Source organism: Triticum aestivum, chromosome 3B (genome assembly GCF_018294505.1).
Source record: "Triticum aestivum cultivar Chinese Spring chromosome 3B, IWGSC CS RefSeq v2.1, whole genome shotgun sequence".
NCBI classification, from domain to species: domain Eukaryota; kingdom Viridiplantae; phylum Streptophyta; class Magnoliopsida; order Poales; family Poaceae; genus Triticum; species Triticum aestivum.
In genome coordinates, this window is record NC_057801.1 from 502,237,813 (window position 1) to 502,263,300 (window position 25,488).

The 25,488-nt window shown below is 42.8% G+C and overlaps 1 protein-coding gene across 1 annotated transcript; it reads right to left on the reverse strand.

Moving 5' to 3' along the window:
- Positions 1 to 16,945: 16,945 nt before the first annotated feature.
- LOC123070592 (pentatricopeptide repeat-containing protein At1g30610, chloroplastic) lies at positions 16,946 to 24,078 on the reverse strand. The gene is made up of 9 exons (XM_044493855.1): positions 22,463 to 24,078; positions 21,560 to 21,751; positions 21,198 to 21,279; positions 20,907 to 21,098; positions 20,692 to 20,805; positions 20,267 to 20,357; positions 20,042 to 20,199; positions 18,212 to 18,637; positions 16,946 to 17,493 (listed from the first exon to the last, which is right to left on the reverse strand). Exons 1-9 carry the CDS (start codon positions 23,767 to 23,769, stop codon positions 17,116 to 17,118), a joined length of 2,940 nt encoding a protein of 979 aa, XP_044349790.1. The 5' UTR covers positions 23,770 to 24,078; the 3' UTR covers positions 16,946 to 17,115.
- Positions 24,079 to 25,488: the final 1,410 nt, after the last annotated feature.

Sequence of the window (25,488 nt, forward strand, 5' to 3'; positions counted from 1 at the left end):
GTCAGAGGAGCAAGTGAATCTCAGTGAGGGCACTAGTCCCTCCAATAGAAGTTATGATGAAGGAAGCAGAAGCACCCCAAGAAACTTACCTAAGACCACAACTAGGCACAGGAAGATGAAAACCTCAGATTCAGAGGATGAGGACTTTGAAGTTGAGGAGGTGACCTCAAAGAAGAAAGTGCTCAAGAAGGAGTATGGTGCTGCTGCCACCACAAAGCCTGTTATGAAGAATAAAGCTCCTGCCAAGAGAGTTCCCATGTCCAAAGCCAGAGCCTCCACTCAAGAAACCATGGATTTCACTCTTGAACCAAGAAGGAAGAGGTTGTTGGAGGTAAGAAGAGGAAGGAAAGAGTCAAGAAGACTATGGCCAGGGTCATTGGCAAACCTTCTATGGTTAGAGATTCTGAAGAAGAGGAGGAGGAAGAGGCTGTTGCGCCTCCTGCAAAGACCCAAAAGCTCATGGGGCATGCCATTAAGTCTGGGGCTGCTCCATCTAAGCCCAAGACAGCCCCCAAGCCATTTTCTCAAGATTCAAAACCCACTGCACCCAAGAGATCCACCAGGAACATCCCTGCTACGGAGAAGAACAAGGCCCCAGTGCCAGAAGTTCAAGAGGAAGAAGAACATCAAGTGCTCAGAAAGCTAAAGCCAAAGATTCCTAATCAGAGTGATGATCATCCCATTGCTGAGAATATGAAGGACAGAAAAGATGCAGGTCTGAGATTGTGGAAACAGTCTGATCCCTATGATGTTAGGAGAAGGACTGTTGTTGATTATCATTTCCACACCAAGGAACAATAGGACTTTTATGAAACAGTGTTGCTGGACAAGAAACCCATTGTGTGTGGCATGAGATGACAATGAAAATTTCTTCCCTGGAGTGCATGAGAGCTTCAAGATGAATGAGGTTGACAAATTTGTTGGACAGAAATTGACAAAGTGGAATGATGAGATGATTATGGAATTCTACTCCACTACTCATTTCTATCTGGATGGCAAGATAGTCTGGATGACTGAAGGAACTAGGTATCAGTCTACAATTGCTGAGTGAGCCAAGTTGATCAATGCCCCTACCGAAGATGAGAATGATATAGATGTGTATGCCAAGACCAGGAAAGACCACAACTCCATGGCACATATGTACCAAGAGATTCCTGATAAGGCTTTGGAGACTCATAAGTTTGGGTCTATCTATTATCTTCTCTCTGGCTTGACCACCATCAACACTATTCCGAGGCACACTTTGTTGCCCAAGTCAGGAGATCATAGGATGATCCATGGTCACTCAATCAACTTGCTTCACTTGTTTGATGTGCCACAAAAGTTCAAGGTAATGAGTCTCATTGTTGAAATAGTAAAGGGAACTGCAGCTGATCGGAAGAGATCTTGTGGATATGCCCCTCACATTCAGATGCTTATCAACTCCAAGATGGGGACAGGGACATATCTTCTTGACAAAGAGCATCTTCCCCTGAGGCCAGAATTTGAGGACAATGAGGTTGTCATGGATGCATCTCATCCAAGATGTGCAGAAGCCCAGGAGAAGAGAGAGAAAGCAAAGGCTGCTAAAGCAGCAAAACCAGCTAGTGCTTTAGATGCTTCACTAGTGATGCTCAAGACCAAGCAGGATCAACTCAGTTATCTGCTTGAGGCTACCGTGAGGATTGAGAAGGGATTGGCCACCCTGACTCAGAATCAAGAGAGTCTTGAGAGGATCATTGAGACAAAAATTCATGATCTATATGTGAAGGTCACAGAGATTCAATCAACTGTGGAGAGACTCCAGGAAGAGCTTGAAGAAAGGAGTGACGGACCAACCACAGATGCCTTTCAGCAAATGCCAAGGGCACAAAGGTCTTCAGCTGTGCCAGTTGCCAGTGATACCAGGAATACATTGTCAGCACCTGCAGCAACTGCCTCAGTGATTCCTCCGATTTCAACTCCTCCAGCTCCACAGACATCAAATGAAGCTTTTGCAAACGGACTCCTCTCCATTCCATCTACGCACACCGGAGCAACCAGCCAGAAGACCCCTTCAGGAGCTCCCGGAGATCGTGCCTAGAGTGCCATATAGCACTATGCATTTTCAAGCTTTTTGGTAACTTGTTGCCAAAGGGGGAGAAAGTGTATAGATCATTAGGCTGAGAGAGAGACAGCATTTTGCCTTTTTGTTGCTCTCTTGCTACTTTGATAGTTTGTTTGCTTGTTTGATGTGTGCTACAATATTTGTGCTCATGTGTGAGATAATCTTATGATCATGTGTCTGATTATACTATGCTTTAATGTGTGCTTGCTTGATGATATCCATTACACTTTGAAAGCACAAGTGCTCCCTAGGTGGTTTTGGTAATTAATGTCAACATATCTCTTGTTGGACTAACACTTTTATCTAGTATGTTTCAGACAAGTTCAACATTGGGGTGGCATGGACTAAAGGATGTGGGAACTCCTTCAAGATGCTAAGGACAAAGGATTGGCTCAAGCTTCAAGCTCAAGACTCTTCTTTTTACATTTTAGTGATCCAAGATCACATTGAGTCTATAGGAAAAGCCAATACTATCAAGGAGGGATGAGGTGTTGCTTAATGAGCCTCTTGCTTCATGTGCTTAGTGATATGCTCCAAAACCCTCAGCTACTTTCTCACATCCACAAATGATCTAAACCCAAAGCCAAAATCGGCCATACCGATTCTTTCTATCCAGCGCCACCGAGTTCAGATGTCATAGCCACTGCCACAAACCCTAGGCAAATCGGTCTCACCGATAGGGATCTCGGTCTCACCGAGATGGGATTGTAATCTCTCTGTGTATGTCCATTATCAAAATCGGTCTCACCAAGTTTGAGAAATCGGTCCTGCCGAGATTACAATGCAAACTCTCTGGTTAACTTATTACCAAAATCGGTCCCACCGAGTTTGAGTAATCGGTCCCACCAAGTTTGCCTGACCAACTCTCTGGTTAGCTAATTACCAAAATCGGTCTTACCGAGTTTGTGTAATCGGTCTCACCGAGATCACGTTATGCCCTAACCCTAACCATATCGGTCCTACCGAGTTGCATTTCATTCCCACCGAAAATCCTAACAGTCACTAGATTTACTAAAATCGGTCTGACCGAGTTTGTTGATTCGGTCCCACCGAGATTGGTAAATTGTGTGTAACGGTTAGATTTTGTGTGGAGGCTATATATACCCCTCCACCTCCTCTTCATTCGTGGAGAGAGCCATCAGAACAAGCCTACACTTCCAGCATCCTATTTCTGAGAGAGAACTACCTACTCATGTGTTGAGGCCAAGATATTCCATTCCTACCATATGAATCTTGATCTCTAGCCTTCCCCAAGTTGCTTTCCACTCAAATCTTCTTTCCACCAGATCCAAATCCTATGAGAGAGAGTTGAGTGTTGGGGAGACTATCATTTGAAGCAAAAGAGCAAGGAGTTCATCATCAAAGCACCATTTGTTACTTCTTGGAGAGTGGTGTCTCCTAGATTGGCTAGGTGTCACTTGGGAGCCTCCGACAAGATTGTGGAGTTGAACCAAGGAGTTTGTAAGGTCAAGGAGATCGCCTACTTCGTGAAGATCTACCGCTAGTGAGGCAAGTCCTTCGTGGGCGACGGCCATGGTGGGATAGACAAGGTTGCTTCTTCGTGGACCCTTCTTGGGTGGAGCCCTCCGTGGACTCGCGCAACCGTTACCCTTCGTGGGTTGAAGTATCCATCAACGTGGATGTACGATAGCACCACCTATCGGAACCACGCCAAAAACATTTGTGTCTCCAATTGCGTTTGAATCCTCCAAAACCCTTCCCTTTACATTCTTGCAAGTTGCATGCTTTACTTTCCGCTGCTCATATACTCTTTGCATGCTTGCTTGCTATGTGTTGTGAATGTTAAATTTGTGCCTAAACTCCACTTAAACTTAAAAAGGGTTAAAAACTGCAACTTTGGTACTTAGTGTCTAATCACCCCCCTCTAGACACCTCTTCTCAAGGTCCTACAAGTGGTATCAGAGCTTTGGTCTCCATTGCCTTGGTTTAATCACCATTGGAGGAAGATGGATGAGTCTACTTTGGGGAGTCTTAGACATAGAGTGCCTATTCTTGATGGGGAGTATTTTCATGAGTGGAAAAATGAGATGCTTGTAATTTTCAATCAATATCATTTGAACAAGTACATTGCTAGCCCTTGTGCACCTTATGTTGATCCTATACATCCTACCCTTGATGAGTGTATTGACATGATTAGGAATGTTAGAACTGTTAATCTTATCACTAGAGGCTTGCCTAGAAACTTGATTATAAAATTGCCTACTCTTGAGTGTGCCTACACTATATGGAAATTTCTTGAGGAACGATTTCCTGATTATTCTTTGAAAAATCTTGATGAAATTCTTCATAAGTCTATTGCCTTGAGTAAGATGAATACTAGTGATCCTATGTTTGGTGATCGTCTATTTGAGCTTACAAATCTTATGCGTGCCAAAGGAAATGTTGGTATTATTAGTGATATTATTTCCGAAGTTATAAAAATTCATAGACAAGATCATTGTCAAAATCACTCTAACAAATCACCCTCTCTAGGATTTGATCCACCACATGACGATGTTGAACATGGATACTATGATGAGGATGATGATGATGACTTTGATCTTGATGATGCAATGAGACACTTTGGTCTTATGGCAAATCTTCGGGGATATATGTCAGGAGGAAAGGAATGGGTTCTTGATAGTGGATGTACCGATCACATGACCGGAGATAAATACATGTTTCGTGAGCTTGCTGATAATGATAGTCCTCGAAAGTATGTCACTTTCAGTGACAACTCAAAGGGTAAGGTGGTTGGCCTTGGTAAGGTGGCCATCTCACATGATAGCTCCATACAAAATGTCATGCTCGTTGAATCTCTTGGATACAACTTACTTTCAGTATCTAGACTTGTTGACTTTGGTTTCAATGTCTTATTTACTGAAGTTGATTGCCAAGTGTTTCGTCGAGACAATCATAAAATGGTCTTTACCGGTATACGTAGAGGTGATCTATACATTGTTGATTTCACTAAAAAGGCCCAACCTAAAACTTGCTTCATTGCTAAATCCTCAAAAGGTTGGTTATGGCATAGACGACTAGGTCACGTTGGCATGAGAAACCTTGACAAGCTTATTAAAGGAAATCATATCCTTGGTGTTAACAATGTCATATTTGATAAGGATAGACTTTGCAGTGCTTGTCAAGCAGTTAAACAGGTTGGAGGAAGGCATCCCGTGAAGAACATCATGACCACAAGGAGGCCACTTGAGCTACTTCACATGGATCTCTTTGGTCCCAACTTTACAAGAGTCTCGGTGGAAATTCTTTTGGTCTAGTTATAGTTGATGATTTTTCAAGATTTACGTGGGTGTTCTTTCTCAATGATAAATCGCAGGTCCAAAAGATCTTCAAGAACTTCGCTAGGAAGGCCCAAAATCAATTTGAAGTGAAGATCAAGAAGGTTCGCAGCGACAACGGAATGGAGTTCGAACGCAAATGTGGACACCTTTCTTGACGAAGAAGGGATTTCACACAAGTTCTCGGCTACGTACACACCTCAACAAAATGGAGTTGTTGAGAGGAAGAACCAGACGCTCATCAAAATGGCGAGAACGATGCTTGATGAGTACAAGACGTTGAAGCACTTTTGGGCAGAAGCGGTTGAGACAGCTTGTCATGCAACAAATCGCTTGTATCTTCACAAGCTACTCGGCAAGACGGCATACGAGCTCCTCACCGAGCAATTGCCAATTGATGTAGGAGACAAAGATCCTTCGGAAGTAATCCAAGACTTGTCTATTGGCAAGGTCCGTCGAACGGAGGTGAAGGAGAGTACCTCGTCCATCCAAGTGGAAGCTTCTACTTCACGACAAGGTGAACCAAGAGTTGATACGGAAGCATCCACAAGTGGGACACACCAAGATGAAGAAAACGAGGAAGTGCATCAAGATGAACGTCAAGGACCTCCTTCTCCACCACGACAAGAGAACGACAACGCCAACAATGAAGAAGATCAAGAAGAAGAAGAAGATGATGAAGAAGAAGTTCAGCCAAGATCCAAGCAAAAGCTTTCACGAGTTCGAGCAAGAATTGCTAAAGACCATCCCGTCGAGCAAATCTACAATGATATTCAAATCGGGAGAATCACTCGCTCTAAAACTCGTTTAGCTAACTTTTGTGAAAACTATTCTTTCATCTCTAGCATTGAACCTATGAAGGTTGAAGAAGCATTGGAAGATCCGGATTGGATAAACGCTATGCATGAAGAGCTACACAACTTTGAGAGAAACCAAGTTTGGACATTGGTTGAGAAGCCCGACAACAACCACAACATCATCGGTACCAAATGGGTGTTTCACAACAAGCAAGATGAAGATGGACAAGTAGTTCGCAACAAAGCACGTCTCGTCGCCCAAGGCTACACACAAGTCGAAGGTATGGACTATGGTGAGACTTATGATCCTGTTGCTAGACTTGAGTCTATTCGCATCTTAATTGCCTATGCTAATCACCATGATATCACATTGTACCAAATGGACATTAAAAGTGCTTTTCTAAATGGTGAAATAGAGGAGGAAGTTTATGTTAAACAACCTCCCGGCTTTGTCAATCCTAAGAAACCAAATCATGTTTACAAACTTCACAAAGCTCTTTGTGGTCTTAAACAAGCTCCTAGAGCTTGGTACAAATGCTTAACTAAATTTCTTCTTGGAAAGGGATTTGAAATTGGGAAAATTGATTCTACTCTTTTCACTAAAAGGGTTAATGGAGAACTATTTGTGTGCCAAATTTATGTTGATGATATCATATTTGGATCGACTAACCCTCATTTTAGTGAGAAGTTTGGAAAGCTAATGTCGGAGAAGTTTGAGATGTCAATGATGAGTGAACTCAAATTCTTTCTTGGGTTGCAAATCAAGCAAACTAAGGAAGGTACCTTTGTCTCTCAAACGAAGTACACTAAGGACTTATTCAAGAAGTTCAATATGCAAGAATGCAAAGGTATGTCTACACCCATGCCTACTAGTGGACATCTTGATTTGACCAAAGATGGTGAACCGGTTGATCAAAAGGTTTATCGCTCTATGATTGGTTCATTGTTATACCTATGTGCTTCATGTCCCGATATTATGCTAAGCGTGTGCATGTGTGCAAGATATCAAGCTGCTCCTAAAGAAAGTCATCTTAAGGCTGTGAAAAGGATAGTGAGATACTTAATACATACACCAAATTTTGGCATTTGGTATCCTAAGAGGGCCTCTTTCGATCTTGTTGGCTACTCTGACTCAGACTATGCCGGAGACAAGGTTGATAGAAAGTCCACTTCGGGTACTTGTCAATTTCTTGGTAGATCTCTTGTGTCTTGGTCCTCCAAGAAACAAAACCCGGTATCCTTATCCACCGCCGAAGCAGAGTACAATGCCGCTGGTTCATGTTGTGCTCAATTACTTTGGATGACCCAAACTCTTAAAGATTATGGGATATATGTGAAACATGTTGCATTGCTTTGTGACAATGAAGGTGCTATCAAAATTGGACATAATCCTGTGCAACATTCTCGAACTAAGCATATTGAAGTTCGTCATCATTTCATCTGAGATCATGTTGCTAAGGGTGACATTGATCTTAAGCATGTTCGCACCGAAAAGCAATTAGCAGATATATTCACTAAACCTCTTGATGAGAAAGTGTTTTGCAGGTTGAGAGGAGAATTAAACATCATAGATGCTTCAAACTTGGAGTAGAAACTCCATTGGATACATGCAAGACATGAGCTTATGACTAATCCTTGATATCTCTCTTATGATGAAAATCTTATGTCATGGACATATTTGCATCTTGCATGTTATCTAACCAATGTAGGTACTTGGTTGAATCAAATTCCATGAGATTGTAATCTACTCACATCTTGAGCAATCTCTACATCACCAAGTCTCTATACAAAGGTGGTTGAAGACAAGGAAGCACGAAACCATTCAAACATATCCTTTGACAAATTCTATGTTAAGCTTCATGATTGTCATTTTTGGATAGACAAGTGCTCTTCCTTGCAAAAACTAACCCATGTAGGTAGATGGACTCAAATTCCAAGTGGTGCTCCCAACTCTTGATGAGCTACATCAACCTTGAGCAACCCACACAAGTTCAACTACATGATCTACACCACCAACCAAGGTATGTTATTCCATCTTAGAGAAGCTTTACTCCGAGACATGAGCTAAAGCAACTCGACAAGATGTGAATACATCAAGATGCTTAAACGAAAAAATGGTAACCCCATTTTGAGCTTAAACGATGAGTATGACCTATGATCAAGTGATCTCACTTGACTCCTAAGTCAATATACTCTAACATAGGTGACTTTGTCGCCGACCATCTCTAGATGAAGTTCTCTTGTGTTTGTCTCTGTGTTTTTGCATTTGTCTCATGCATATTTGTTTCCCCTTTCAAAAAAAACTTCATCTAGATTTCTTTATTTTTTTCGTTTGTTTGCTCTGCATTTTATGCATCAATTCATTGCATATCATTCAGTTAATTCCTTGCAAATCTTTGTGAGATCTTACTAGTCCAGTGAGCTGCAGTGACAAGTGTTTTCTTTGTGATGAACTCGGTTTCACCGATTTGATATTTTCGGTCCAACCGAATTCTTTCGGTACAACCGAAGCATACAACTCGGTGCCACCGATTTCACCACAGGAAAAACAGTTTGCCACTTTTTCTAAGTTTCTTCTGATCCAGCTCCACTCAATGAATCTTGTCCTCTAACAAGCATCACATTTTATCAAGTGCTTTATGTTGTGACTCAAGGATCAAACCCATTCACGACAAATTCTAGAGGGAGAGAGAGATCACATCTTTATCAAGCCCTTCTTGGAAATTGATGTCAAAGGGGGAGAGAGAGATCACATCAAAGCTTATCATTTTAGAGAGAGTATCACCTTCTCAGGGGGAGAGAGATCCTTCAGGGAGAGTGAGAGAGATCTCCAGGGGGAGAGAATACTAGTAGAAAGTATTTCTCAAGGATCCCAGATGTTTGATGTTCAAGAGGAGAGATGCCACATGTCTTCTTGAGGGGAAAGACATGTTCATATGTGCTTACTTGTATTAGTTTGCATTAGCACTATTCATTTATATCTTTCAGCTCTGATTTTCTGTTCCCTATCTTCTCCCAGTATCCCATGCTAGATTCAGGGGGCAAGACATCTAAGGGAAAGAAATCATTTAAATTCATTGCATATCTATACTCTTGGGGACATGTCTAATCAAATGTGGTACTTAGTACTCACTCTCTACATGTCATCCCAGTCTTGGTATTCTTGTAGTTTCTTCTGTTTGCTTTGGCTAGTAGATGTACCTGTGTTATCTAACCTTGTTTGTGCAGGTTCATTCCATCCTAAGCCAACTCAAGACTACAAGGTAAGTATATGCTTCACACTCATGTGTATGAGGAATTCTTGCTGATGTACATACTGTTTTCCAGAAGGACTCGTGAGCATGAAAGTATTTTCTTTAATATTCTTTGCTCTGATGCATATGGCCAAGATACATGTAACACATTGCCTACTCTGTCATGGTTATGCTCTCAAATGCTTCTATATTCCATATTCACATGATTGCATACATGTAGGGGGAGCCTATGTTTGTTACATGTCTTTCCAAAGCTTTACTTGCTATTCTCTATATCTTTATCTAAAAGCTTTGATGTATGTTGTCATCAATTACCAAAAAGGGGGAGATTGAAAGCACAAGTGCTCCCTAGGTGGTTTTGGTAATTAATGTCAACATATCTCTTGTTGGACTAACACTTTTATCTAGTATGTTTCAGACAAGTTCAACATTGGAGTGGCATGGACTAAAGGATGTGGGAACTCCTTCAAGATGCTAAGGACAAAGGATCGGCTCAAGATTCAAGCTCAAGACTCTTCTTTTTACATTTAGTGATCCAAGATCACATTGAGTCTATAGGAAAAGCCAATACTATCAAGGAGGGATGAGGTGTTGCTTAATGAGCCTCTTGCTTCATGTGCTTAGTGATATGCTCCAAAACCCTCAGCTACTTTCTCACATCCACAAATGACCTAAACCCAAAGCCAAAATCGGCCATACCGATTCTTTCTATCCGGCGCCACCGAGTTTAGATGTCATAGCCACTGCCACAAACCCTAGGCAAATCGGTCTCACCGATAGGGATCTCGGTCTCACCAAGATGGGATTGTAATCTCTCTGTGTATGTCCATTATCAAAATCGGTCTCACCGAGTTTGAGCAATCGGTCCTGCCGAGATTACAATGCAAACTCTCTGGTTAACTTATTACCAAAATCGGTCCCACCGAGTTTGAGTAATCGGTCCCACCGAGTTTGCCTGACCAACTCTCTGGTTAGCTAATTACCAAAATCGGTCTTACCGAGTTTGTGTAATCGGTCTCACCGAGATTACGTTATGCCCTAACCCTAACCATATCGGTCCTGCCGAGTTGCATTTCGGTCCCACCGAAAATCCTAATGGTCACTAGATTTACTAAAATCGGTCTGACCGAGTTTATTGATTCGGTCCCACCGAGATTGGTAAATTGTGTGTAACGGTTAGATTTTGTGTGGAGGCTATATATACCCCTCCACCTCCTCTTCATTCGTGGAGAGAGCCATCAGAACAAGCCTACACTTCCAGCATCCTATTTCTGAGAGAGAACTACCTACTCAAGTGTTGAGGCCAAGATATTCCATTCCTACCATATGAATCTTGATCTCTAGCCTTCCCCAAGTTGCTTTCCACTCAAATCTTCTTTCCACCAGATCCAAATCCTATGAGAGAGAGTTGAGTGTTGGGGATACTATCATTTGAAGCACAAGAGCAAGGAGTTCATCATCAACGCACCATTTGTTACTTGTTGGAGAGTGGTGTCTCCTAGATTGGCTAGGTGTCACTTGGGAGCCTCCGACAAGATTGTGGAGTTGAACCAAGGAGTTTGTAAGGGCAAGGAGATCGCCTACTTCGTGAAGATCTACCGCTAGTGAGGCAAGTCCTTCGTGGGCGACGGCCATGGTGGGATAGACAAGGTTGCTTCTTCATGGACCCTTCTTGGGTGGAGCCCTCCGTGGACTCGCGCAACCGTTACCCTTCGTGGGTTGAAGTCTCCATCAACGTGGATGTACGATAGCACCACCTATCGAAACCACGCCAAAAACATCCGTGTCTCCAATTGCGTTTGAATCCTCCAAAACCCTTCCCTTTACATTCTTGCAAGTTGCATGCTTTACTTTCCGCTGCTCATATACTCTTTGCACGCTTGCTTGCTATGTGTTGTGAATGTTAAATTTGTGCCTAAACTCCACTTAAACTTAAAAAGGGTTAAAAACTGCAACTTTGGTACTTAGTGTCTAATCACCCCCCCCCCCTCTCTAGACACCTCTTCTCAAGGTCCTACACACTTGTGTATGATCATTCATGTTGGTTCTTGGTGATGAGTGCATGTTTCTTATAGCTTATCATTTTTAGCGCTCCACCAAGATGTATGTGACATGGAAGAGTGACCCATGATCCTAATCGATTGTGCATTTGCATTCAAAAGCAAATTTTAAATAATGCACAAATTTAGGGGGAGCTCTTGCTTATCACATACTTCTCAAAGTGATGATGTATTTCTTTTATATTATCATTTGTCGAAGCTTTGATCTATATGTTGGCATCAATTACCAAAAAGGGGGAGATTGAAAGTGCAACTAATCCCCGAGTGGTTTTGGTAATTCATAACAACATATAGCTCATTGAACTAATATCCATTCAAGTTAAATATTTCAGGAAGTTCAATGATTGGCATGGCATGGACTAGAGATGCGGACCCCTCAAAATGCTAAGGACGAAGATTGGCAAAGGCTCGAGACTCTTCATTTTAATTTTAGTGATCCAAGATCACACTAAGTCCATAGGAAATCCAATAGTACTAAAAGGGGATGAGGTGTTGCTTAATGGTCTACTTGCTCAAAGTGCTTAGTGATATTACTCCAAAACCCTCAGCCATTTTCGCATTTCCACCTTTGTCCAAAACCTAAAGTCAAACTCGGCCCCACCGATTTGATCTATCAAATGCCACCGAGTTCATTTGACATGGCCATAGCCAGAAACCCTAATCAATTTGGTCTCACCGATACGGCTCTCGGTCTCACCGAGATGGCTTTGCAAAATCTCTGTTTACCTTTGTAACATTTCGATCTCACCGAAATGAGCGATCAGTCCCACCGAGTTCGCATTGCAAACTCTTTGTTCCCCTTCTGTAACATTTCGGTCTCACCGAAAGGAGCGATCGGTCCCATCGAGTTTGCTTGACCAACTCTCTGTTTGATCAGTTGTTGAAATCAGTCTCACCGAGTTTATGCGATCGGTCTCACCGATGAGGTTTTGCCCTAGCCCTAGCACATCGGTCCCACCGAGTTGATCTCCTCGGTCCCACTGAGATTCCTAACGTTCACATTTTGAACTAAATCGGTCTCACCGAGTTCTTCTATTCGATCTGACCGAGTTGGGTAAAAAGTGTGTAACGGTTGGATTTTGTGTGGAGGCTATATATACCCCTCCACCCCCTTCTCCATTTGTGAGAGATCCATTAGAATGTGCCTACACTTCCACTACTCATTTTTTGAGAGAGAACCACCTACTCATGTTTGAGACCAAGGCATTCCAATCCAACCACAAGAATCTTGATCTCTAGCCTTCCCTAAGTTACTTTCCACTCAAATCATCTTCCACCATAGCCAAATCTATGAGAGAGAGTTGAGTGTTGGGGAGACTATCATTTGAAGCACAAGAGCAAGGAGTTCATCATCAACACACCATCTATTACCTTTTGGAGAGTGGTGTCTCCTAGATTGGTTAGGTGTCACTTGGGAGCCTCCGTCAAGATTGTGGAGTTGAACCAAGGAGTTTGTAAGGGCAAGGAGGTCGCCTACTTCGTGAAGATCTACCCAAGTGAGGCAAGTCCTTCATGGGCGATGGCCATGGTGGGATAGACAAGGTTGCTTCTTCGTGGACCCTTCATGGGTGGATCCCTCCGTGGACTCACGTAACTGTTACCCTTCATGGGTTGAAGTCTCCATCAATGCGGATGTACGATAGCACCACCTATCGGAACCACGCCAAAAATCTCCGTGTCTATATTGCGTTTGCCTTCTCCAAACCCTTCCCTTTACCTTCATATGCAATGTTTTACTTTTCGCTGCTACAATCTTAGAATTGCATGTATAGGTTGATTGCTTGACTTGTGCTAACTTGCTAAAATCTGCCAAGACTTAAAATTGGGAAAAGGCTAAATTTTTATTTGGTCAAGTAGTCTAATCACCCCCCCCCCCTCTAGACCTAATTTTGATCATATACAGACCTCTCTTGACATTCTCCGCACGCTTTAGCCATCCGCTATTCACTGGAGTTTCTGGAGGCCAGCGCTGAATATGCCCAAACCATCTCAGACGATGTTGGACAAGCTTCTCTTCAATTGGTGCTACCCCAACTCTATCTCGTATATCATTATTCCGGACTTGATCCTTCCTCGTGTGGCCACACATCCATCTCAACATACGCATATCCACCACAACCAACTGTTGAACATGTCGCCTTTTAGTCAGCCAACACTCAGCGCCATACAACATTGCGGGTTGAACCGCCGTCCTGTAGAACTTGCCTTTTAGCTTTTGTGGCACTCTCTTGTCACAGAGAATGCCAGCAGCTTGGCGCCACTTCATCCATCCTGCTTTCATTTGATGATTCACATATTCATCAATACCCCCATCCTCCTGCAGCATTGACCCCAAATATCGAAAGGTTCCTTTTGAGGTACCACCTGCCCATCAAGGCTAACCTCCTCCTCCTCACACCTAGTAGTACTGAAACTGCACATTATGTACTCGGTTTTAGTTCTACTAAGCCTAAACCCTTTGGTTCCAAGGTTTGTCTCCGTAACTCTAACTTCCTATTTACCCCCGTCTAACTATCGTCAACTAGCATCATCCGCAAAGAGCATACACCAGGCCTTCCCAAAACACCCTCTTGGTGTTCTCATTGTGGTCTACTTGCGGGACATACACGCTCATAACATTGAGAACTAAGTCCCCAACTACCAGCTTGACCAAGATAATCCGGTCCCCACGTCTCTTGACGTCTACCACTCCATACTTGAGGCTCTTGTTGATCAAGATGACTACGCCATTTCTGTTTGCAGCCATCCCCGTGTACCATAGCTTGAAGCCGGTATCCTCCACCTCCTTCACCTTTTGTCCCCTCCATTTGGTTTCTTGGATGCAAAGGATATCAACACCTCTCCTCACCGCTGCATCAACTAGCTCCCGAAGCTTCCCTGTCAGAGACCCTACGTTCCAGCTACCTAGGCGAATCCTCCTAGGCTCGGCTAGCTTCCTTACCCTTCGCACTCGTCGAGTCAAATGTGAAGACCCTTGCTCATTTTCCACTACATCCGGGCGCCGATGTAGCGCGCCACTAAGAATGTGACGACCCGATCCTCGCTCACTTGCCACCATATCCATATCAAGATAGGGTGTGCCACCAGGGGGGTGATGGCCCCGCCCTTGCCCATTTGCCACCACACCCAGGTTCTGATGTGGCGTGTCGCTGAGAGGGTTACGCCCCAACGAAAATATTTTGGGTTTCATCTCCATAAGAGTGGCTGAGTTTTTACGTTGGCTCACCAAGCCTATCACAACCCTCCTCCTTCACCCGGGCTTGGGACCGGCTATGTTGAGATAACATAGGCGGAGTTCCATAAATCAAGGAATATTCATGAAAATAGAGTCAATATTCTGTAGCGTCATACACCATCCATTTTAAATTACAAGACATATTTGACTCATTAACACATGGTTTTTATAAATAAATAAATAAATATAATTCTAGATGGCTCAAAGTTTCTTTTTTTTACAGAAAACCATGGATTCCATTAAACTGATAAACCAGGCAATATGTCGTTTATGAAACGAAATACAAGACTTGGAAATGTCATTTTCTGAAGGATAGTAAAGTGATTTTCACACAAAGGCTCCCAGCAAACACACAAACCAAGATCAAACAAATCATTGACAGCCTTCATCTTCAACAAAACCAAACTCTTGAATTATCGCTCTAGCCAGAATAGGGCATTGTCGATGTGTATAGGTATATAGTCGGAGGGGTATACCCTATGGGCGCGCACAAACCAAGTCCACCTACGAGTATGACCCAAAGGGGATAACATTTCGCGTGAGTATGCACCCAAAAGAGATAACATTGTGTGCGTTCAGTCTGGAATATTCTCGTTACGGGAGTTCACTGCGGGATCACTAGATCGTGTCATATCTCTCTGAAGAAAACTGCCTAATTACCGGCACATGCCAAACTATATAAAAGTCAGGTCTTGCTCTCCATAGGCCAAGCCTTGACCTAGTTCTCCATTGTAGGTTACATAGGTCAAGTCTTGCCGGATATACTCCATTGTAGCAATTTCCCACTGATCAAGTACACCATAAGTAGGAGATATGAGTTTTACCAATCAGGGGTCGTCTGAATCTAAGTAAAAAACTATTGTGACATCATCAACACTGACGAGATCCCTTTAGGTACCATCGTTCTCTCTATTTATCCACATCTTCAAGTAGATCATAAGATCAAGGTGCACTAACTTCACGCATAGGTCGGAGTATCAGTTGTCGCTGCTCCCGAAAACCAGGATCCACACCACACATCCATCTGAGCCCATAGGAGTTGTAAACAAGTCATGCCATGGTTGGTCGGACTACACGGTCTGAAACTCCAAATCGATGTGGCACAAAACTCACATCTCGATTGGCATTCGAGGCAATACCATGTGGAGGGAGAATGATGACAATTATTACGCAAGCCGATATTATCACTGTCGTTGTTGAGACAACAAACAGTGACATATCTAAAAATATGAAGAAAGAAAAATAGCCTCCCCAACCTCACGACGTCATAGAAATTGCCAGAGGTAGGGTGGTGGTGTTCACCGGTGAAGACAGTTACTCCTCTGGTCCATATTAATTGAAGCACGCTTAGGCTGGTCATAGTGGGGAGTAACTTATACTAGTGTCATGCATATGACACTATTCTAAGTTACTACATTCATAGTGCAAAGTAATATAGTAGTAGTATCATAGATGGCTTCATTTATTAGATTGTAGACTCATCTCATCTTGGGAAGCGCTATGTTACAGTAACATATTATGTTATTCTAAACGCATCTCCCCTCATTAAATACATGCCACATAAGCAAATTTGTTTTGAAAGCCGCTATGTTACTAGCTAAGTTACTCCCACTATAACTAGCCTTATGGGAGTAGTAAGAACGACCAAGGTTAGAGAGGAGAGGAGAAGGCGGCTACATGGTCCAAAGCTATCACCATCTGATCAAAGGAGTGGTAGATTTTTCTTTGGATCTTAACATGGAGTGGAGTGATAGACTAGTATGGCACGACATGAACGTCTACAGTTAAATCACTCTTGTCCTGCGGTGTGGCTGGTAATTGGCACCAATCCGGCGACGGCGACAAGCTTGTCCGCGTGTGCTGGTCCCAATCGAACGCAACGTAGAAACAGATGGAAACTCTATCAACAGGAGCGCAAATTTCTCCAGATGGAGCCTTCCGGAGACGAGATCATTTGGACCAGCCCTTCCAAAACAAGCGGCGGACATAGTTTTAGACTCTGCAAATCCAGTGCAACTAGACAGACCAGGAAATTTTTGTCTGACTGAACATATAGCTATCAACATGCACTATCGTCCATGTATCCTGTCATAGTGATACCAGCTATTCGCACTGTCACTGTTACACCATTAGATGATGAAACAACAAGCAAACATGCTTAGGCCACGCATCGCCAAGGGTGACGATGGCAATGCCAAAGGTTGCTTCTGCCAATTACCAGCAACCAACCCAACCAAAATGCTACTCCTACTCTGGTACAGTAGTAATATCATCAAAGTTGGTCTTCTTGGAAAAGAGCATGAGAGCCACAAGCAGACCAGTGGTTCCCTACCCACTGATAACCGAACTTTGAACGGCGAAAGGATAGGAGGCTAACATAGCGGTCAAGAATTACACAAAGGCATCCGTCCATCAGAAGCTGCCTTTCCACCAGAACCACCAAGGAATTCTGTACAGCTGCTCAGAATATTTTCATACAAGGAAGGGCAGGAACTCCCTGGCCTTGAGAAGTCATCGAGTTCTTGGACAAGCTTGGCGACGCTCTCCTCCTCGAGGAGGTCCGCGTTCCGGTTCAGAAGATTCGACCACGACTTGGAGGAAACGCTGCCTATCTTGCTCTCCTCAAAGCTGCTGATGCAGGAGAGTGCTGCCGTCGTATGGCCTTGTCTCAGTTTTAGGCAGAATCTTTCCATTATCATGGCAGACGGTGGAACCCGACCACTGCGACACAGGTAGTCCCATATGTCTTCCAGCAGCTGCTCCTGAATAATGACGGACAACAGATAGCAAGGGTGAGACACTCCAGATGGATTAACCAACCAGTTCGACACCTATCGTGCATGTGGCCATGCCTAATGTAATTTCAATTTGAAACACCTATTCTATCATGCTACTCTTTTACTTGAAATTCCTTTTCAAGGCTACGGATACAATCTAGTGAGGCATATTGTCATGAGGGCCCAAATGTCTGCATGTAAACACACCCCAAAAAAGGTTTAGCATACGCTTCAAACTGAATGGCAGGAACTATGATATGGCCTTTGTGTAAAGGGCAGCCCGGTGCATGTAGCTCCCGCTTGCGCAGGGTCCGGGGAAGGGTCCGACCACTTTGGGTCTATAGTACGCAGCCTTTCCCTACATTTCTATAAGAGGCTGTTTTCAGGACTTGAACCCGTGACCTCTTGGTCACAAGGCAGCAGCTTTACCACTGCGCCAAGGCTCCCCTTCATGATATGGCCTTTGTGTATCAATTTAAAAATAATTACGCCATATGACAACATGCTCCTATCACCATGTCAGACATGACCTACATTATCACTGGCTAACCAGAGTACTTCAGCTTTAGACCTGAATAATTATGTGAAACAAATATTCTAGCTTTATAAGCTAGACTTTTTAAGAACATCCACGGGTAATCAAAACCATGAGCATATGAGATACTTTCCACCCGCAAAAAAAAAAAGAAAAAAAGATAAGTACCTTTCCACTCCTATAGGCATCAAGTACCATACGTAGGTGCCTTCGTTCGTCAAAATGGTAGCCGTTAGATAACATTTCACGAAATGCGTACTCGAAGTCATTCCACTTTTTTGCTTCAGCACAAGCATCCAAGAAACTATTGAAAGTAAACTTGTCTGCAACTGCTTGTTGACCCAAACCCGCTTTGTTCCTTATCCTGCCATTTAGAATATTCTCCAGTAGATCTTTCGCGTCTTCAAACTTTCCATGATCAATGTATGACTTCAGCATAATGTTGCAAGTCACATTATTAGGTGAGCAGTAATTGCACATTTCTTTGAATATGTATGTAGCATTTTCTATGCTTCCACTATCGATGCAAGTTTGAATAAGTCCTGTGTAGGTTACAACCAGCGGTTTGTTCGCGACCTTGCATATCTTCTCAACCTGAGTACAGTTGTTAAGATAAAAGTTGAGAGCTAACAAACAGTCTTGAGGACATTACACAAATAGTGCATAGACAGGTTACGGGGTTATCAATATAAGATACAGAGGCTCGAATGTAGTGGTGCTCTGTCAACTCTTACGAGTTTATGACCACAAAGTTCTTTTTTATGTCGAACAAGCGCCCAAACGTGTGCCAGTTTGTATTAGAAGAAGAGCAAGAACTAGGCTAGCAAAAAACTTAAACACTAACGAAATGAAACGGAAGTGACCGCAAGTTTTGATCGCAGGAATTTCCAAACATGGGAATAGGAAAAACGCAGGATTGCAATGCCCACTGAAGTCCTACAGATTGGATCTGAACCAAAGTTTGTTTGATTGCACCATAGGGGAAACAAAGGGTCATTTCCAAGTGATTCGAGAGTCAATAGAATATTTCCTTTGTAATGTTGTGCGAAGAAATCCTTGGGAATACTACGGCCTCATTTGGTTTGTAGGAATCTTGTAGGAATTTCATAGGATTTTTCAAAGGAAAAATTCCTATGGAGCTCTTTGGTTTGTAGGAATGGATTCCTATTCCTATGTAGTTTAGGGTCCAATCCTTCACATTTCAAAGGAAAAAAAAACATTAGCCTAGACTCAATGGAAAATTTCCTATCCTATGCATCAAATGGCATCTCTTTCTTTATAGGAATTGAGATGCATGTCATCTCACTTCCTATTCTACAATATTCCTATCCTATGAACCAAAGGAGGCCTACAACGGCATTCAATCCTTACAAACCAAACAACCCACATAGGAAAATTTCCTAAAGATTCGAATCCTAAAATTCCTGAATCATTTTAAAAAAATCCCTGAATCACATTTCTAAGTTGCGTCTACATGTTTCTTAAAGAGTATTAGTAGCTGGTAGAAATTACCCTCGAATCAAAAGCTCTGCAATGAAAACTAGAGGGCCGGAACCGAATTCATATGTTCTGACTGCTTGCTTCGCATCTAAATATTAGTAGTTCCATGTCCCAATGCCTACTTCAACAAAAATATAATGTATGCAATCTGGTGTTTACTAGCTTGAGCACAAAAATTGTTAAACCATATATGTCTTGTGAAGTGTACAATCAAGAATAACACTGATTCTGCTCATAAGGCCATGATAGCAAATATTGCATTGTAAAATCACAATAAATCAGTCAAACCAACAAAATATATAACTCATTGATTCTTAAACTTCGTTGAAATACTTAACCATCAGTGTGCCCAATGTAAACTTATTCTCACATTTAAAAAATAAAGAATTGACAGTTGCAAGTAAATCAAGGTGAAATTAGCTAACAAAAGGAATTTCGCTGGGCTGTGGCAAATGTTATTACACATTAACTCATTAACTGCACTTGTATAAGCCAAACCTGGAGAAGTGCTTCTTTGCACCGCCCTCCACTGCAAAGGCACCGAGCAAGGTCATAATAGAGACTAGCTGAACCAACAATTCCACGATTTTCCATATCCTTCACGGACATGACTGCTTCATCAATCTTTCCTTCTCTCCAGAGTGCATTTACGAGAACTGTAACCAGCATGAAGTCTCAGACCTGAACTTTAAACTACCCATTTATTCAACTTGTAGTTATTACCTTTATAGTTCAATGCACCAGGTATTGATTTTTGCTTCACCCTGTCGAAGAACTCATACACCAAGTTATACTTGCCGCAAACAAGCATTACCTGCACTGCCATGAAGTTAAACTAGACTAAAAATGGATTATGTTGCACAAGAATTGCGCTTACTATATATAACATGGTGTTGTGGAAATCAGAAAAGAACCAAGCTTAAGTTAAAAAAATACAGGTGAAACATTCTGTATAATGAGCTGCTCTTAGGAAACCAGGGCACTTTCATGTGTAGTTCGATCAAAAAAATATTTTTAAAAATGCTTTGTTATGCTGCAGAAAATCTAGAGGTCTGTAGAAGTTCCCCTTCAGGGCCCAGCATAGTTGGGTGGGAGAGAATACAAAGAGTGTGTCATATTGTATTGTATGTGTATCACGATCAGCTTACCTCCATTACAAGACCATATGTTGTATTAGTTGGGCGAATATTCTTCTCTTTCAACTGTTGCAGTACCCAGAATGTCCCTTCCCACTGCTTTTGTTGAACGCAAGCATTCAAAACCTACAGATGAGCAGAAGCAGTTATGTTCAACTGATAAACTTCACCATGCTAATGCTGTGCTGATTCCATGCAAATATCATGTTTGCTACAAATGAACTAACCGCATTGTATACAATGAGGTCTGGTTCCAACCGAGGATCCCAATTCTGAACGGGGCCCACCATAAACTTCTTCTTAGGAGGGGAACGCATGCAATCAATCACATCAAATAGTTCTTTCACAAGACCAGCTTGCCCAAGAGTAACAGCGATACAATGATAAGCTGCGATGTCAGGATAAGAAGATAATTGGTCCTGCAAATGAAATATAGGAACAGCATCTAAATAAGATGACCATAAGATGAAGATAAGTATTTTTGCATAAAATAAGATGAAGATAAGTACAAGTTATACCAGCATGGTGTAAAATACATTCAATGCCTCGAAAGGTCTCTTTGCCTTCCCAAGAACATCAAGGACTGTTGTATAAATATACCTACATCAGAAGGTGCTTATAAAGATCATATGCACTTTATATACTAAGCAGTGTACCCGTTTAATGAGATCATGTGGAGGTACCAAGAAAAATTAATCCAAGAAACTACTTTAAGCATGCGCACATAGATCAACCAACTTATTCATATGGTTAACAACTTGGTAGCACTATAATTGTGCTACATATATCAAAGCAGTTAAAATGCATGATACAAAAACAAAAAATGCAGATTTAAGATCGATAAGAAACATAGAAACATATAAGTGGGCAGCTATTCTACCTGCTCTTGTAGGACTTGAATCTTTCACGTGATTGAAGCCATTCAACAACTTGCAGAACACGTTTCCAGTTTCCATATCGACCCAATATCTGAACAACCCTTAGGATAGAGTGATCAGTGAATTTGATCTGTGCATCATGAATCATCTTGGAGAATTTCCACTCTGGAGTATTTACATCTGTAGCATTGAGCCTTCAAAATATAGAATTGTACGATATTAACTAAAAATATATGATAATGGTGACTCATCGTGATTAATCATAATCAGTTGCGGAAAGCACGAAATACAAAAATATTTTTGTAGTCAGCTCAGCTTACAAGTTCCATTGCTGGGTTACCGTCAGTAATGTACTTTTTAAATAATTATCTGCATAAATGTATACAAGAATTCTCCAAAACAAACTGTAAATAATAATTTGCATCTAGGCATCACAATGTAAATAATAGCTTGGTAGTAATTTTTATTGTTGGAACGATCTGATAATGATTAAGGAATACATATTCCCGCTTTATAAACTGTGCATATAACCACTAAGCGTCAGAAGAATATATTTGAGCGAGACCTTTCTAGAAGTTCAGTATTATCACTTAGAATTATTTATCATGTAGTAATTTATAAGGATCAGCGGGAATGTAAGCTAAGTAGGTTAGACCTTTAGAGTTATCGTATATTTGATGTGAATGATGATGATAAATTGTGCCTCTAGTGAAGATACAAAGCAGTTTAAATACAATTTGAATAAAAAATTATAATATTAATGAGTACATGTAAACTACCATCATGGACCATATTTTTCCAAATTAAAAGAGGCTATTGCACCTGTCAAACAAAAATAAGAGGATGCTATGTTCAACTTATATGGCAGAAAGCATTAGAATACAAGCAATTATATGAAGACTTACCGACTAGCTAATTTCTGAATCCTCTCTTCTATTTCCATTTGAAGAGCCCGTGGCCTGTTCCTGACATCAGTGAATGCCTCAAAAGTCTTGAAAGCAGCCCTATCATCAACGACAGCATTTGAATCTCTTCTAACAAACTTCCCCTGTTGAACATTTTCTCCTCTGTGCATTCGAATTGTTTCAGGTTTTCCATGCTCCAAACTATCAATCCGATGACCATAATTCTCAGAAAATGTTTGTGTATGGCCGTATCCTTTGCTTACAGTAGGTATGCTATAGTCCACATTATTATCTCTAAAACTACCTACAAGATTTCTTCCTGAATTCTCTGTTCTTTGCTGGTATCTTTGAAATTTACTGTCAGCATTGACCTCACTACTGGAAACTTTTCCCTCCCTAGGATATTTGAAGTCATGTTCGTGTATATTACTTCTTGCATTGGTAGGCCTGGTGTTCCTCAATATAACGCTGCTATCCCGAGTCACAGAAGTACGACTTACAACAGAAGTTGCCCGTCCTTGTAAATCCTTCCGTGCATTTGACTGGGCATGCCTGTTCCCTGCTGATTCATGAACAACCACACCACCTTTATTATCTCTAGTCTTCACATATGATGCTGATGAAAACTGCTTGCGGTTGTCACTGTCAGTACTGTCCCCAATTCGGCTTCGTTCGCCTCGAATTATTCTTCTCTGTACATATTCTTCAACTTTCCTCTGACCATCACTGCTATTTTTAACATCACCCACTATTCTTTTCCCCACCAATCCAGCAAATTCTGCTGCGCTGTCATTCATCGCTGACCTCTCACCCCTACCTTGGTCACCCCCTCTGTCCCTTTGAGCCCCTCTATTCCTCTCAAATGATTTCTTCCTTGGATCAACTGACTCCCTATCATCTCGCCTACCAGCCGATGTATCGCCATCGCCCGCGAACCTCCTCCTGGAACCCCGGCCATCCGAATCGCCTCCCTGCAAACTCTTGCTCCTGTCCAACTTCACCGACTCCATCATCTTCACATAGTCGGTGAATGTGGGGCTAAAAGTGAGCTCCTTCTCGATGTGCCGCAACTCCGACGAGCCGGCACCGGCCTCGCCGCTAGCCAAGGCACCCGCCGCCCGGAACCCGGCATCAAGAAACCTGCCTCGTCTGACCAAACCCCAGCTCAACGGCGACGCGGAGACGTCCCTCCTCGGGACCAAAAAGCCGTGACCGGCGCTCGACTTAGGCGGCAGGGAGGGGAGCAAAACCCCGCACCCGCCCAGATTGAGCAGCCCCATGCTCGCGTTTGGCGGCACCCCCGCCATCGCCCCTGGTCGGCCGGTGGGTTCGCAGCCCCTACCGCATTCTTGTGGTAGCAGCCTCCACCGAGAAACTCGCTACTTCGGCAGGTGGCGGAACTGAATGAAATATTTTAAAAAAGACGAAAAATCGGCCGGCCCTAGCTGGGGAACGCAGGGCGCCGCTGGAAGAGCACGGCAAGAATCCTTTGACGGAGGCAGATGGATTCAGAGGAGTCAGAGCGCGAGTACCTTCCTGTCCTGCGTTATCTCCTCTTCGGGAGGCGGGGGAGAGAGGGAGCTGGGAAGGAAGGGGTGCGCGTGCTTCGACTGCGGAGAGAGAACGGCGATGATGATATTTTACCCGACGGGCCCAAAAATGGCGTTGCCCGATTGTGATCACTCAAGGCCCATGGCCTGCTATTCCTTCTTGCACATCATTGTCTCTTCGATTCTTTCTAAAATGTTGTCTTTCAGATTCGCTCAAAAAAAAATTCAGATCTACACAAACAAATTGAAAATTTGCAAAAGTATGCCCCTGTCGTTGCCGTCTCCGACGGCATCTCCAACACCGACCACCTGCAACCGCCCGGACCGCGTGGTCCTGCATCCGTCCACAGGCCGGCCCTGGCGTCCTTTTTTCTGCAAACCGAAAGCAAATCGTGGGGCTTTGCAGGAGTCCGAACCGCTGCTACGCAAGCGTCCAACAAACCTGGCCCACACAAAACCACTCTCCCTCCCGCGCTTTCCCACTAGAGCACCAGCTCCGCATTCATGTAGGCCAGAGCAGATGCGGCCGCTCACTAGAGCCAGCATTGGAGCGGTGCGCCGGCCAAGAGTGTCGCCCGCTACGCATGCCTTATCGTTGCATTGAAACGGCATATGTCAGCATGCCTACCGCCATTAAATCAACACGTGTGTCGAGGAACCTACTCCGGTGCCCCGAGCGCCACACGTCCGTCCCTGTGCTGCCCGGCATTAAACACCTCTCCTACTGGCGCCTTGAAGGAAATATGCCCTAAAGGCAATAATAAAGTTATTATTTATTTCCTTATATTATGATAAATGTTTATTATTCATGCTAGAATTGTATTAATTGGAAACATAATACATGTGTGAATACATAAACAAACAGAGTGTCACTAGTATGCCTCTACTTGACTAGCTCATTAATCAAAGATGGTTATGTTTCCTAGCCATGGACAAAGAGTTGTCATTTGATTAACGGGATCACATCATTAGGAGAATGATGTGATTGACTTGACCCATTCCGTTAGCTTAGCACTTGATTATTTAGTATGTTGTTATTGCTTTCTTCATGACTTATACTGTTCCTATGACTATGAGATTATGCAACTCCCGTTTACCGGAGGAACACTTTGTGTGCTACCAAACGTCACAACGTAACTGGGTGATTATAAAGGTGCTCTACAGGTGTCTCCGAAGGTACATGTTGGGTTGGCGTATTTCGAGATTAGGATTTGTCACTCCGATTGTCGGAGAGGTATCTCTGGGCCCTCTCGGTAATACACATCACTTAAGCCTTGCAAGCATTGCAACTAATGAGTTAGTTGCGGGATGATGTATTACGAAACGAGTAAAGAGACTTGCCGGTAACGAGATTGAACTAGGTATTGAGATACCGACGATCGAATCTCGGGCAAATAACATACCGATGACAAAGGGAACAACGTATGTTGTTATGCGGTCTGACCGATAAAGATCTTCGTAGAATATGTGGGAGCC

What these genes read in the sequence shown, in the direction of transcription:
- LOC123070592 (XM_044493855.1), bottom strand. Translation starts at nt 23,769, where the DNA reads ATGGCGGGGGTGCCGCCAAACGCGAGCATGGGGCTGCTCAATCTGGGC. An exon ending in ATGTATTTTACACCATGCTG is followed by an intron (nt 21,099 to 21,197) that starts GTATAACTTGTA and finishes TTTCATTTGCAG; the next exon opens with GACCAATTATCTTCTTATCC. An exon ending in TGGTGCATTGAACTATAAAG is followed by an intron (nt 20,200 to 20,266) that starts GTAATAACTACA and finishes TGCTGGTTACAG; the next exon opens with TTCTCGTAAATGCACTCTGG.